Source organism: Scardinius erythrophthalmus, assembly GCF_964197995.2.
Source record: "Scardinius erythrophthalmus genome assembly, chromosome: 6".
Classification (NCBI taxonomy): domain Eukaryota; kingdom Metazoa; phylum Chordata; class Actinopteri; order Cypriniformes; family Leuciscidae; genus Scardinius; species Scardinius erythrophthalmus.
Window position 1 is genome coordinate 31,836,087 of NC_138226.1, and position 16,428 is coordinate 31,852,514.

The window sequence follows — 16,428 nt, forward strand, 5'->3', positions numbered from 1 at the left end:
AGATTCAGTAAGGGTCTAAAACTGATGTAGTAATGTCTTGACAAAAAATCTGAATCAGAATGATCATTAAAATACAGTATCCTGAAAAAAGGATGTTACTTTTTTTGCTGAGTTTATATACCATAATGTCTCATTCTTTTCTGGTGGTGATTCTCATTAGATTCTAAATAATTTAATATGATTTTTTGTTTGTTTTTTATCAAAAATGAATACATAGCTTATTCAACAATTACTAATGATTAAAAAAGTAGACACTTACATATACAAGCAGCATCTTCAGTCACAGGCTTTACTCAGGACAGCGACCCGCAGATGTGTGTCACTTTGCTCTGTTTCCTGCACCAGCCTGAGGACAAACACAGACCATTGTGTGAGTCATTCTGTTGACCCGATCGTGTATCAGTTCTGAAAAACATTTCTCTTAACCCAATTAACTAATCACTATCTGAACATGTTTAAATACATTTGTAGGCCCCTATATCCATTACTGTCTTTAAAATATTTAAATATTTAAAAACAGAAATAACAGTTAAGTCAAGTCAAGTCTTCATTTATATAGCGCTTTTAACAATGTACATTGTTTCAAAGCAGCTTTACAGAGATAAACGTATAATTTCTTAAAAGTTCTCTCACTGTTTGCTTTATAACACTATCCTGCTGCAACACTTTCAGAGCTGGTTTGCCAAACTGTCAAACCCATACAATCCTCCTTCTTCCATAACATGATGTAGCAGCAAAACCAGCCAATGACATTATTTTTATTTTTACTAACCCTTATTGTGCTAAAATGAAAATGATTAGGAAATAAATACAACATGAGGGCTTTAGAATAGGCACATGTTTATGTAGTTCAGGATTTCAAGGCTTTGTCAATAATAATTTAAGCAGCTTCCTGATCTCATTGTTGTCTTAAACACAATAGAGGGAGCCGATCACGTCACCCACACTCCCTCTGCCTAACAAGCTTCACCCTCCATTGGGCAAACAGACTTCTAACTGTGACTGGGGGTGTGGCTTTAAACTGGCTTGACCAGATTTCCCAGGAGTCTGTGTGTTTTTTTTTTTCTTTGATAGACATAACTGACACCAGTGGAGCGGAGGGAAAACTTGCACTAGCACATATTTGTGTTCCTGGAAGCTGCAATTGCCTCTGATGAATTCCAAGGACTTTCTGAACGCTTCAACAGTTCCGGCTTAGATCTGTACAAGCCCGTGGCCAGATAAAAGTGTTGACAAAAAATCTGGGCAAATTGAAATGAAGCAATATTCAATCTTCCAGGGATTAAAAGCAATAACAGGTAATTTTTCTCTTTATTTGACCAGTTTAGAAGGGAGAAAACATTATATCCAGGATTCAGATAAAATATTCTTATATAACCTTTTCAGCCCTCTCTAGGTCAATGGAAGATCTCAATGTAGTTTTGGAAAAGATAAATTATCATTATACATATATATATTCACAGTTGTCAACATTTGAAGTGGATCAAAATCTTTCATCAAAGTTATACATTAATTTTGAACAATAACTGTTCTTGTCTTAGGACAACTTTGATGAGCCTTTTTGATCCACTTCAAATGTTGACTGTCTGTGTGTGTGTGTGTGTGTGTGTGTGTGTGTGTGTGTGTGTGTGTGTGTGTGTGTGTGTGTGTGTGTGTGTGTGTGTGTGTGTGTGTGTGTGTGTGTGTGTGTGTGTGTGTGTGTGTGTGTGTGTGTGTGTGTATATACACACTTTAAAAGATATATTGAATGTAATCTAAATGTAAATGTTAATTGCAATTGAATGGAAATGCTTTATAGTGTAAATTTATATTAAATGCAATTAGTTGAACGTAAGAGTGTTTTATTTTTTGACCCACTTAACTACATATTTATATACAGTTTGTTAATTACATCTATTGTCTTTGAAATATGGATAAATTGTATCGCCGAAAGTACTGATGAGCATTTATGGTAAACTAAAATATATTTTAATGTCAGCTTTAATTACATTTGAATGTCACATTGTCATATCGTGTCCCATAGAGATCAAGGAGAGGTGGTAGATAGGCTCAGGACTCAGATATCATTCAAAGACAATTTGTATTCAATGCCAGTGGAGAAGTAGGAGTGTACAGATTCACAGTGAGGTGAACAAAGAAAAAATACAAAATTAAATAAAAATAAAATATTCAAAAAAAATGAATATAGACTTGACTCAACAACTGATGTATCAACAACCGCAAGAAAACAAATTGCTACAGGCAGCAAAATCTACAATGGATACATTCAGCCATATGACCCGGTCTTTACCTCCCCAAGATTCAGTTTAGACTGGCTTATATAGCCTAGGACAAGCTCATTAAACCCAAGACCATACCAACTGCAGGGGCATCAATACCAAAACCTTTGTAGCCTAAACATATGACCATTTAACCATTTAACTTTAAAAAATAAATAAAATAAACTCATTCAGCAGTTTAAACAACATGTAAATACCATTGGACATTTATCCCTACCTACATCACCAAGAGTTAAGTTCCCTTCCCTACTAATAGAAATGGTTTAACCCAACACAAGAAAAAGGGAAGCTGTGGTCCCGCCCCCTCCTTTGAGGAATCACAGGAACAGGATATGGTGAGTAGACAGCATGTGGGGGCAACTGTTTGCAATGTGGGAATAAATACAGATTTGAAATAATAAATAACAAAATGCATAACTACCACTTGTCTCTGTGTGGTTAATGGGAGAAATACATCAAAGGAAAACTACAGTAGACATAGCACGTTGTGATGAACCTGTGAGAAACGCTGATGGCGTTCACATGCACATTAAGAATTGGTTCTATAGTTATGTGCGTTTGAATATATATGCGCAGGTTTGGAATTCCCTACAAAACAAGCCTAAACAAAGTACTGGCGTTTCCTTAAAATTTTTGATACAGAATTTTATTTTATTTTATCAATTCGGGGTAGGTACGCAAATTGAGTTTCCCGACAACGCTTTATCTGTAAAAGGGATCCTCCATAGGGAGAGACTAGTTGGCACTTCAGCACTGCGTTGGTTCGGGTTCAGGCGAAGGTCCTTCATCAGATCTGGATACGGCCTGGATCCGGCTGGCTGCTGGAAAACCTCGGGATAAACAAAGACACTAAAATTAGCGTAGATGCCATTCTTTTTATGATGTAACGAGTACATCAGGATTTATGGGAAGTGTTCCCGGTTCCGGCTGACCAAATCTATGCAGCCTAACATTGAATTATAGAAGTCTATAATGTATTATGTGAAAGCAAGGTCAAAGAGATGTGTTTTTAATCTAGCTTTGAACTGACAGAGTGTGTCTGCTTCCCGGACAATGGTAGTGTAGCAGAGCGGGCGCGGGTTGGCTCAAATTGATATAATTTCCGACTACGCCACCTGAGGAATTTCACCTCAAGAATTTAACACGACCTCTAAACACAGGCACACACAGGTTCTAATCACTGTTGGAATCAGAGACATAGGTAATGAAAAAGATTTTATTAATTATTAAAAGACAATGATTATAAAAGGCATTGACCAGCAATCACTCTCATCTATTTGTTTAATTCTATCGTTGGCAGCAGAGGAACCTGGGCTTACCCGCAGAGGCAGTTTCAAGATATCACCCTTATGAAAATGACTCTATTCACAGTGCACACACACTAATACACACTCAACGACTCATGTCAGAGAAGACCACGACACACAGTGAGGACGTCACCACCTAAATGGTCACTTGTCTGCCCCCGGGTGCCCAGGCCCTGCCAACAAACAAACAGAAAAAAAGACAAACAGTGATATGCAAAAAGAAAGAACAAAATTATACAACCATAAGTCACTAATACAATAATCAAACCAAAATAAACATACAAATTCAAAAAGATAAATCAATTAAAGAAATAAACAGGAAAAAGCAAACAAAAGAAACTCAAAGCATATCACGGAGAACAGAATTCACAGAAAACAGTGCACTGGAACAGTTCGCTCGAGACGGTTCACTCGAAACACTCGGGTCAGTTCACTTGAGATGGTTCCCTCGAGACGGTTCACTCGAGACAGAACACTCAAGACAGTTCACTCGAGTCAGTTCACTCGAAACAGAATTCAAAACAGAACACAAAACAGATCAAAACAAAACGTGCTGTCCCGGGATTACTATCCCCGAACTATGCGGTGGATGGAGCCAGATGTCTCCGACAAAACTCGTTGGCAGAAAGCGCAGATAGTTCTTACACTACGTTAAGCATACAGATTAGTCAGATTACCCGCTCAGCCAAAGCAAAACTTAATTTACAAAACACCGTCGCATACAAATGCTTCCCTTACCTGTCTGCGGAGCTAAACCATTTAGTGCTTTGTAAGTAATCAGCAATATTTTAAAATTGATGCGATGTTTAATAGGCAGCCAATGCAGTTTTGACAGAACTGGGCTAATATGGTCATACTTCCTGGTTCTGGTAAGAACTCGAGCTGCTGCGTTTTGAACTAGCTGTAGTTTGTTTATTAAGCGTGCAGGACAACCACCCAGTAGAACATTACAATAATCTAGCCTTGAGGTCATGAACGCATGAACTAATTGTTCCGCATTTGTCAATGAGAGCATATGACGTAATTTAGATATATTTTTAAGATGGAAAAATGCAGTTTTACAGATACTAGACACGTGACTTTCAAATGAAAGATTGGTATCAAAGAGCACACCCAGGTTCCTAACCGACGACGAAGACTTAACAGAGCAGCCATCAAGTGTTAGACAGTATTCTAGGTTATTACGTGAGGAAGTTTTTTGTCCAATAATTAGAATCTCTGTTTTTTCAGAATTAAGTAGTAGGAAATTACTAGTCATCCATTTTTTTATATCAGCAATGCATTCCGTTAATTTTGTGAATTGGTAAGTTTCGTTAGGTTTTGAAGAAATATAGAGCTGAGTATCGTCGGCATAACAGTGAAAGCTAATGCCATGCTTACTAATGATATCTCCTAAGGGTAGCATGTACAGAGTGAACAGCAGCGGTCCTAGTACTGAGCCTTGTGGTACGCCATACTGAACTTGTGATCGATGAGACATCTCTTCATTTACTGCTACAAACTGATAACGGTCAGATAAGTTTGATTTAAACCATGCTAATGCAATTCCACTAATGCCAACATAATTTTCGAGTCTATTTAAAAGAATGTTGTGGTCAAAAGTGTCAATTGCAGCACTAAGATCGAGTAACACTAATAGAGAGATACAACCATGATCGGATGATAAGAGCAAATTATTTGTGACTCTAACGAGAGCTGTCTCGGTACTATGGTACGGTCTAAATCCTGACTGAAAATCCTCGCAGATATCATTTCTTTCAAGAAAGGAACACAGTTGTGAAGACACTGCTTTTTCTAATATCTTTGACAGAAAAGGTAGATTTGAGATCGGCCTGTAATTGACTAATTCTGTAGGATCAAGATGCGTTTTTTTAACAAGCGGTTTAACCAGCTTAAAGGTTTTTGGTACGTATCCTAGAGAAAAAGATGAATTAATGATATTAAGAAGAGGATCTATGACCTCTGGAAGCATCTCTTTCAGTAGCTTAGTCGGTATAGGGTCTAACATACTGTACATGTTGTAGATTTAGCCTAGATGATTTAACGAGTTTAGTAAATTCTTCCTCTTCTATAACAACGAATGAATCAAATTTTCCCTCAGGGAGACTACAATGCACTGCCTGATGCGATGTAGTAGACGGTTGCATAGTTATAATTTTCTCCCTGATATTATCAATCTTATAAGTGAAGAAGTTCATAAAGTCATTACTGCTGTGTTGCTTGGAAACTTCTGGGCTTGAAGCTTTCTTTTTCGTTAGTTTAGCCACCGTTTCAAATAAATACCTAGGATTATGTTTATTTTCTTCTAATAGGGTTGGAAAATAAGCAGATCTAGCAGCAATCGAGCCTCTCTGTAAGCAATCGAGCTCTCTTTCCACAAAATGCGAAATACCTCTAGTTTTGTTTTCTTCCAGTTGCGCTCCATTTTTGTGGCTGCTCGTTGTACCACGGCGTTGGACTATTTTCTTTAATCTTCTTTAAGAGCAATGAAGCAACTGTGTCTAAAGTGCTGGAGAAGAGAGAGTTAAAAGTTTCTGTTGCAATATCGAGTTCTTCTAAGCTGTCTGGGATGCTGAGATGATGAAACTGATCAGGAAGATCATTAATAAAGCAATCTTTAGTGGCAGAAGTGATAGGTCTTAACATATTTGAAACACGTAGTCGGCTTTGCAGCCTTGGCTAAATTAAGTTTACACGAGACTAGATAATGATCTGAGATGTAATCGCTCTGCTGCAGAATTTCAATGGCATCAACATCTATTCCATGTGATAATATTAGATCTAGAGTATGATTATGACAATGAGTAGGTCCTGACACGTGTTGTCTAACTCCAATAGAGTTTACAATGTCTTTAAATGCCAATCCCAATGCATCTTTTTCATTATCGATGTGTATATTAAAATCACCAACAATTAGTACTTTATCTGCAGTCAATATTAATTCTGATAGAAAGTCTGCAAATTCTTTGATAAAATCTTTATGGTGCCCTGGTGGCCTGTATACAGTAGCCAACACAAATCTCTTAAATATATCTTTTATACTATATATTTTTACATTAAGTACTAAAACTTCAAAAGAATTATATTTAAAACTTGATTTCTTAGTGGTTTTGAAAATATTACTATAAATTACAGCAACTCCTCCCCCTTTGCGTTTCAGACGTGGCTCATGTTTATAACAGTAATCTTGCGGGGTGGACTCATTTAAAGTAATGTAATCGTTTGGTTTTAGCCAGGTTTCTGTCAAACACAGCACATCTAGGTTATTATCTGAAATCATATCATTAACAATGAGTGCTTTTGAAGTAAGCGATCGAATATTCAGCAACCCAAGCTTTAGCATTTGCTCATCTGTATTATAGCTGTTTTTTATTTGTTGAACATCAATTACATTTTTAACCTTAGATGGGTTAAAATGTTTTTTTGGATTTCCAAATTCGGGGAACAGACACAGTCTCTATATGATGATAGCTAGGTGAAAGAGGCTCTGTGTGATGGGATTTATCTGACCTGGGTGACACGAGGCCGTTAGCAGACAGTCGGTTAAGCCAGTCTGTCTGGTTCCTGACCTGAGCCCCAGATTGTCATGTTTGAGCTCTAAGACTATGAGCCATATTACTAGAGAGAAGAGCAGCACCATCCCAGGAGGAATGAATACCATCTCTTTTCAACAGGTCAGGTTTGCCCCAAAAACTTTTCCAATTGTCTATAAATTCTATACTATTTTGCGGACACCACTTAGACAGCCAACCATTAAGTGAACACAATCTACTAACTATCTCATCACTCCTGCGAACAGGAAGGGGGCCAGAGCAAATAACAGTGCCTGACATCGTACTTGCGAGTTCACACACCTCTTTAATATTAATTTTGGTGATCTCCGACTGGCGGAGTCGAACATCATTAGTGCCGATGTGAATAATGATCTTAGAGAATTTACGATTAGCATTAGCCAGCACTTTTAAATTTGCTTTGATGTCAGGCGCTCTGGCTCCCGGCAAATATGTGACTGTGGTTGGTGTCTCTATTTTCACGTTCCGTGTAATAGAATCGCCAATAACTAGGGCACAATCAACAGAACTCTCAGTGGGTGTTTCACTGAGTGGGGCAAATCGATTTGTTATGGTAATCGGAACGGAAGAGTGTTTTTTTGATCCGCGACTAGAGCAGAAACACAAAACCATAAATAACAAATAACTGTCTAACACTTGATGGCTGCTCTGTTAAGTCTTCGTCGTCGGTTAGGAACCTGGGTGTTCCGTTTTATTCCCACGGAAAGGGCAACCCAGTGTACAAAGAGGATATTACTCGGTATTCCACATTTGTTTGTTTATTTATTTTTTGGTTCACAAAGGATAACCAGGTAATAAACCTGAAATAACAAGAAATGCAACATTTCAATTTCCATGTGCATACTACAACCAGTCCCAGTTCTTTACCTTAACAGCCCAATAACAATAAGCAACAATAAATAACATTAATCAAAATACAAATATAAATAATATTAATATACTATAATAATAATAATAATAATAGTTTCATAATTTAAATGTACACAATTCACACTTCAAACATTATGCATCATACTCAAGTCCTACCACAACTCTATGCAAAATGCATGCAATCGTTTCTATAAGCAGCAAACTACAGCTCCCAAAATGCCCCGCGGCATACCAGGAAGTCTGCGATTCCTACTTCATCAAACATTATAAAACTAAATAAAGTAAATACAAATGAACACGTATAGGATTTTAATATTATGAATCTAAATGTTAATCCCACGGCTTCGCCACCTCGTCAATTTATATCTTATACAGCGCATAGCGTTATCTCTATCAGTAAACTAATCTGCTTTGATCTACCGGAGAATAGCGGAGTAGTGTTATCTTTAACGTGCAACGTACGTAAACACAGCACAACAACATAGCATGGCGACAGCAGACAACATAAAGCATACATCATTAAAGTAGACAAGAAAACATTTGAAATTAAGAGAGCTTACCAAGTGGCTGCACACCGGGTTGAAAGTTATTACAAACTGAATGAATCTCACGCTTCCTTTTCACGTAGTAAACACCGGTCACATGTGCGGTCACAGCACACTCCTCTCTTAAAGAGGCACTACACTATTGGGCTGCTAAAGTGTTACTTGCAACATTGGTAGCTCTGGTTAAAGATAAACATTTAATTAAATATATAAATCAGAAATAAAACTTTACAAAAGAAAAAACTTCACAGAAAACACAACACCTCCCACTTAAGTTCCTGATCTTATAATCCAGGGAACTTACCAAAATCACTCAAAGGACCTCTCTTTATTTTCCCCTTTCCACAAATTATACATATATACTTTTTTTTTTTTTTTTTTTTTTAAACCTTTAGCTTTGCACAATGTCTATGTATAAGTGTCTGATGAAGGCACGACCAATGGAAGAGCAGCAGCTTAATCCAACGTCCAAGTCAATCACATCCCTATGGCAGGTGTGGTGTACTGCCCGGATATGCGAGGTATGGGCAGGGGCGCAACTACCCAGTGTCAGAGGGGTATGCAGCAACAATTTTGGCGCCCCCCCCCCCCCCCCCACCACCCCCCCCCCCACCACCAAAAACAAAAACAAATAAATAACTGCGCCATGTAGCTTAATGAGTGAGGAACGAGTGATAGTTAACAGATGAAATAAGTACAAAATTGTCATTTATTAATAAAATTGAACTATACTTCACAGTGATGAATCCACTGCTGACTGGACCTCTCTCCCTCTAGGGGGGTTTGGGGGCATGCCCCGCCGTAAGAAAATTTTGTGCTTTTTAATGTTGAATTCATCAATCTGGTGCACTTTGAGAGTTCAAAATTAAAAGCTCCAAACCATATTCAGTGTGCAAATTAAACAAAGAAAAAAAACTAACGCTGACTTTTTTTTTTTGACCAATGCATTACAACGGCACTAACCCAGCGCCGCCAATTAAACAAAACAAAACAAAACGAATGGGCCGCCGATGTACGAGTTCTATGGGCCGTTAAGACAAAGACAAAAAAATTTGTCTATTAGATGGATCGGCCCAAAAAGCACGTCGGCCCACCAGGAATCTTATAGCCTACATGCGTGAACGTCACACTTTAAACCTGTTGCCTTTGACCATCCACTTATTTAGCTGCTGGTGCATCAATTGACATGCCATCTCCTTTTCCCTCTTTCTTTTTCTATTTTTAGTCCCGACAGCTTTTTTGCTTTATCCATCTTTTTCGACTCGGGGATGGTTGTAACACGGGTCAGTTGTAACAAGTCCAATCTGTCCAATCAGGAACTAGTTACAAATCACCTGATTCACTTCACACATGCTCAGTTTAGTTCTTATTCCACATGTGATAAAGTAGAGCCCTGTGGCAGACACAGCACATGTTAGAGTGGAAAAAACAATTTTGAGATAAGAAAGTTACTTTTTTTACTTTTTTTGTTTTTGTTATGGGAATTTCTGCTTTGTAGTTAAACTAATCAAACTTTTATTATGTTTATTGTGTGTTTGTGTAGATATTTTCCATGCAAGTTGTTAGTGCTAATGTTTTGCCTGTTAGCTGTAAGGTGAGCTAGTTAATGACTACATGACTCAGGGTTAGTTGTAACAACATGACTCTGGGTTAGTTGTAACAACATGACTCTGGGTTAGTTGTAACAACATAGCCAATACTATAGACTGACAGTAACAACCGTGCTTACACAAATAGAATGTTCAACTGTTCAAGTTCAATTTAAAATGGTCAATTACTATGACAGAGTAACAACAGAGTCACACACACATGCACACGCGCACACGCACACACACACACACACACACACACACACACACACACACACACACACACACACACACACACACACACACACACACACACAATGTTCAAGTGTTCAATTTTATTATGGCCAATACTAACACTGGCAGTAACAAACATGCTTACAAACACCAATGTTTGTGTTAAAGTTCAATTTATAATGGTCAATTACTATGACTGAGAGTGACAAACACACTGAGACTAAGAGTGACACACACACATCAGTTATATTGAAAAGTCAGTGTTGAATAAAACCTTTCAAAATATTTTTTTTTTGTCAAAATCCTTATTTCATTATGTTACATATCACCCCGGTGGATATCATAATGTTACATCTCACCCCAGGGTATGTTACAACTAACCCAGACTATGGGGTCAATTGTAACATTTCACTCCTCGTGTTTGAAACTAAACCATGCATTTTCTGTTTGTGTTGCAAAGATAATAGCTATGTCATTTAATAGCAGACACTTGTAACTAGTTTGGAACAGATTTTGAACACACTGACTTCAAAGTACTACAAGATATAGACAGAAAGGTCAAAAGTGTTACAACCATCCCCGGTCTCCCCTACCTGCTCGCTCAGCGCTCACGGCGCCCCCGCCTGCTCGTGATTATCCCCCCCTCTCTCTATGTCAAAATTCTATGATGGAATCTTATGAATATCTTACTCTAGCCTGTTAGTCCTCTAAAAAGTAATATAACATTGAGGAAATGCAGAAATTATTTAGAAACGCACAACAGCAGCTACGTATAGATCATGGTATAGATAAAAAAAAAAAAAAAAAAAAATTACCATCGCTTTGGCGCCCCCCCCTGGTGCTGCGCCCCTATGCGCCGCATATAGCGCATACCCACTTTTTGCGCCACTGGGTATGGGATGTGCATGCTCTAACTTCTTCATGTATGTGCAATGTGATGGGCATGGTGGCAGCGCTTGGCTTGCACCAACCAGCCAACAAGGGTAAGGGCGGTGACAAGGTGAAAGGAGTTTGAACAGTAAATGAGATGGGTTTGGGCCAGGGGGATAGGACGGTGTGCAGAATGAGAGGGGTTCAGGAAGAGGCTATCAAGGTGGCTGGGGTGGATGAGTTTCGTCCACCGGGAGAAGGACAACCAGTCTTCTCACGTCTCTTCTGATAATTGTCATGGGCAGTGAAGAACTCCTCTTCTTTCGGCCATCCACCAAGGAAACAGGAAGGCCAGTACATGTTACAATGTCAGCATCCCTGACTATTCCTTTACAGTCAGGATAAACTGTCAAAATCCGGCCCAGACGAAACTGACCTCTCAAAGCATTTGGGTCAGCAATCCAGACGAGGTCGCCAACTTTGACGCTCCTCTCTGTCCGGTGCCACTTATGTCGAATGAACAGATTTGGGCCAGCTAGTTCCCTCCACTTTGCCCAGAACCGGTCAACTCCGATTTGAATAGCCCTTAGACGACGCCAGGGATGGGTCTCTAGGTCAAGCCCGCTGGTGTCTCCTCCAAGCGATGCTCGACCCAGTATGAGGGAGTTGGGTGTTAAGTACTCGACCGAATCCTCCTGTTCTTGAGCTCTGGCATCGATTGGGCGCTCGTTTGTCGGGTTGGCTGCCTGATAGAACAGAGTTTGGAGCTCCCCCCATGTGAGAGATCCTGTAGCTCCTCCGAGGCTCATGAGCGCCCTCTTCAAAAGCTTCACAGCAGCCTCCGCAGCTCCATTCCTGTGGGGTGCATCTGCTGGGTGAAAATCCCACTTCCACCCAGTCCCATTCTTAGCGGCTACATCTTCTATGGATGCAGCCTGCAAGCAAGCCAGATGTTTATGCAGCTCACACAGAGCCGACTTAGCACCAACAAAGTTGGTGCCTCTGTCGGACCATAGTTTCCTTGGATGCCCCCTCAGAGCAACAAAGCGGGAGTATGCTTGGAGGAAGCTTTCTGCCGACTGGTCATCAGTGAGGTCCGCATGGACGGCTCTTGAGGACATACAACAGAAAACAATGCCCCAAACCTTCTTGCTTGTTCTTCTTTTAACAGCATCCTTTACCTCAAAGGGGCCAAAAAGGTCGAGGGTTGTATACTCGAATGGACTTGCTCTTTTGGTACGCTCTTGAGGGAGATCACTCATTACTTGCTGGCACATCTTGGCTCTTTGCTTTCTGCAGGTGACACAGTTGTTTAGCACCTTCTTAACTGTTCTTCGTCCCTGGATGATCCAGGCTTTTCTTCTTGTGTGTAGAAGGGTAGAGGCAACACCTTCATGGTTTTCTTCATGTGCCTCCCTGGCCAATAGGGTTGCGAGCCACGACTGGCATGGGATTAGCGGTACAACCACTCTATCCTCATTCCAGCGTTGGATTCTCCCTCCGCAGAGCAAAAGTCCTGTCTTTTCCTCTTTCTGAACAACCAGGCGATCCAGGGTTGTGTCCCGGAACTCGACACCATCTTGAGCTGCAAGAGCTAGATCTTTGAAAGCTGTTGCTCTTTCTTCCACAGACAGGTATGGTCTTGCCTCCCACTTTGACCGAACTGGGGCCTGGCTGTTGCCCAGCCAGATTTCTACTGCTCGTCTCATCCAGGCGATGGTCCCGCATAACCGTGCCAGTGAACTGAACCTTTGGGGGTCCACTAGGCGCACAAGCGCAACACTGGTTGGGCCTGACCATTTCCTGGGCTGGGCTCCTACTGTGACCAGTGCCGAGAACGCCTTCCTCCGAAGTCCCCCTATCTCTTCAACAACAGAGGGGTTGATATCTCTGGCAGTTTTCACAGGCCAATCTGATTCAGGCAACTTCAAAAATTCTGGGCCTTCCTGCCAGACTGATCCTTCAGCAAGCTCCTCAGGGGATGCCCCCCTTGTGATGAGGTCGACTCCATCTTCTGTCTGCCACCGTAGGTAAAGAACGGCTCCATAGGAAGCTTCACTACCATCAGAAAACGTGATCCCCATCGGGTGATCTATGGCTCCAAGGGGTGTGAGACTCCTGTCGAATCTGAGTTGGCCAAGCCTCACATATTGCTCAAAGAGTTTTATTGCAGCCTCTCGAAGACGTGGTGAAAGAGGATCGTCCCAGGTGTCCTTGGAGGAATGGTCTCTTCCTGCTTCCTGAAAGGACTCTCTTATGAGCATCGCTCCTCATTGCTTGGCAGGTGAGGCCAGGCCAATGGGGTCATAGAACCCTGCAATCTGACTCAGCAGCATGCGTCGGGTGAGAGGGTCGGGAGTGCTGCCTCTGATCTCATCCTCTCGTAGATCCAGACCTGTCCTCATCTTTCCTCGCCTCCTTGAGAAGTTCACCGACGTCAGCACACAGAGTTTGTCAGATTCGGGTTCATATCCCATTCCCAATGCCTTATTCTCCTCGTCCCGCATCTGGTTGGGGAGTATCAGGGTCTTGGGTTCTGTTGACCTGACGTTGCTGGGGTCAGTGGGTTTTCCACTCCTCCCACTTTGGCCTGTCAGGATCCAGGGCTTGAGAGAGAAGCCACCTGCTTTTAGGATCTCTTTTACTCCTTCGGTCATCCTGATCAAAGTTTGGAGATCATCATGCGATGTCAAGATGTCGTCCACATAGCAATCCTCTGTCAGGATCCGGCGCTCTTCAACCATGGATGTAAACTGAGGCAGGTTTGCCGTCTCTCTCATGGCAACCTGAGTGATGCATCCGGCAGGCTTGTCGCCGATGTTGACCCTGACAACAGCAAACACACCGATTTCATCTTCGGGATTATCCCTCCAGAGGAATCGATGGAGGTGGACCTCCTCGTCCTTAAGCCACACCGAATTATACATTTTTTTTAACATCGCCAAGGGCAGCATACAATCTGCTTCTGAATCTCAGCAGAACACCTCGGATTGGGTTGAGGACATCAGGGCCTTTATGCAGAATGTTGTTCAGGCTCAACCCTTTAAACTCCTGGCTACTGTTCCAGACTATCCTCACTGGCGTTGAGCTAGAATGAGGATTTGGGGCAACCAAATGGCTGATGTACCAGATTGGGCCGTTCCAGCCCTTGATCTTTTCCTTCGTGAACTTGATGGCTGCTCCTCTTGATACCATCTCGCGGATCTGCTCTCCATATGCAGCTTTCCACACAGGTTCTCTAGCCAGCCGAGCCTCGGTGTTCAGGAAGGTTGCTTCCCCTGCTCGGCAGTTATCTGGCAGAATCGCTGGGCTTACTTTCCATGGGTAGGCCGCATCCCAGTGTGGGGCGTCGCTGTGTTTGTCCGCTAGCACATAAAAGAGGCAGTCCTTTATATTTTCTAAGTCCCTTTCTTCTCCAAGGGTCATCTCTTTGCCTCCCGGAGGGCACTTGCTGCACTTGCAGCTCCCGCATTTCGGGTCACACGCTGCTCCAATACTATCCCACTTGAACCACTCAAACACCTCCTTATTTGTAGCAGTGGTGCTGCTGAGGGTCACTTCTCCCATCCTCGTTGGGTTCTCACTCAGGTCTTTGGTGTCTACAACAACCTCCTTGTACACCCTTGAGGATGTTCTCATAGACCTTGCAAAGTGAGTTTCAGACTGGTGCAGCATTAGGTCGACTACCTCGAAGAGGTCAGGGTGAGTACCACCAACAGTTTTGCCCAATGGGCCATCCCAGAGGACTAGATCTCCCTCCAACTTGAACGGCTGTGGAACTAGACGACCTTCCCTGTGACTGATCAGAAGATCGATGTTCTCAGGGCGGACCAGCTCTTCAATAGCGACGTCAGGAAAGATCTTTTGCAGTTGTTGCGGAGTGACAAGCTGACTTATCTCCGCAATACTCTCCAGGCCGTAGCAGAGCAGTTTGTGTTCCATTACCGTCCCCTTGGTGGTCTTCACTCTTAGTCGCAGGGAGTACCTCTTGGTTGTGACTGTTGTTCTCATCCCTCCTATTCCATGGACAATTAACTTGATGCACTCACCAATCAGTCCAAGGCGCTGGGCAGCGTTGTTTGTTATGTACTTGGTGTCAGAGGCAAGATCAATAAGAGTGCCTATCAGCTGGCCTGAGTTAGTTGTCACTTCCAGTAACATCATTATAACTGGGTACTCTTTCAGTCCACCTCCAGCAGTGCATATCGTGGTTGAGGCTTTGTTGGAAAATGCCTTCCTAAATTCTGCTCTTAATTCCGGAGTGACTTTCGCCAGGAGCTCTTCTTGCTTGCTGGTCAGTCCGAGGCCTTTTCTCTCCACCCTTTTGGTACCTTGCACCTCTCTGCCAGCGTCTTTCTCTTGAGCGATGGACTTGGGGCAGAGCAGATAGTGGTGAGGCTCTTCTTTGCGGCAGTCCATTTTACTGCAGAGGAACTTCGGGTTGCAACGGCCATCCTTTAGGTGGAGGCACAGACAACGATTGCAAATCCCATGGGTATTTAGATGGGTCTTTCTCCTCTGGAGATCCATCTCCCTGAAGGCTTTGCAAGCAAATAGTCTGCCAGCGTGAGTCTCATCAGCACAGGCAGTGCACGAGCCCAAGCGTAGCTTCGACTGAGTCTCTCTACGGCCTGAGGTAGCTTTGGAGAATGCTTTCTTGACTCCTCTTTCTGGTTTGTCTGCCAGGCCTTTTACTGAGGAGCTTCCCTCTCTAGGGCTTACCTCCAGCTGATCCAACTCCTCCAGTATTGCCTCCTGCTTCTTCAGAAAGCGCAGTAAGCAGTCAAAATGATTATGTGGAGCAAAACCATTCACAGCCTCAGTCTTGTGTGCAATCCATTTCTCCTTCAGAGAGCTTGGTAGCTTGTTTTCAAGGGACTGCGCTACCCAACGGTTCTTTATAACATCTTCTTCTCCCAGGATCACAAGGTTACTAAGGGCCCGCTCTACTGCTTGGATCAGCTCAATTGCTTTCCTAGGGTTGTCACCCTTTACGGGGGGTAGGCCCTGAACCTCCTCGGATATCTTCAGGACGATTTTCGCCTTGTTCCCAAAGCGATTGTCGAGGCGCCTGAACATTTCATCCGCTGACGCACAGCTGGACAGAACCAAGTCTTTCTTAACCCTGTCGCCGAGACTTGCCAGGAGGTGGAACCTTGTAA

General features: G+C 42.2%; 1 protein-coding gene across 1 annotated transcript in view; it reads right to left on the reverse strand.

The window, feature by feature from the left end:
* The window catches only part of cln5 (CLN5 lysosomal BMP synthase), a 20,123-nt gene extending 11,466 nt beyond the window's left edge, over positions 1 to 8,657 (reverse strand). The window contains exons 1-2 of the mRNA XM_081368611.1: positions 8,589 to 8,657; positions 260 to 346 (exon numbers count right to left, since the gene is read on the reverse strand). Coding sequence (XP_081224737.1) covers positions 260 to 261 — 2 coding nt within the window. The 5' untranslated portion in view covers positions 262 to 346; positions 8,589 to 8,657. The remainder of the gene's footprint in view (positions 1 to 259; positions 347 to 8,588) is intronic.
* Positions 8,658 to 16,428: the final 7,771 nt, after the last annotated feature.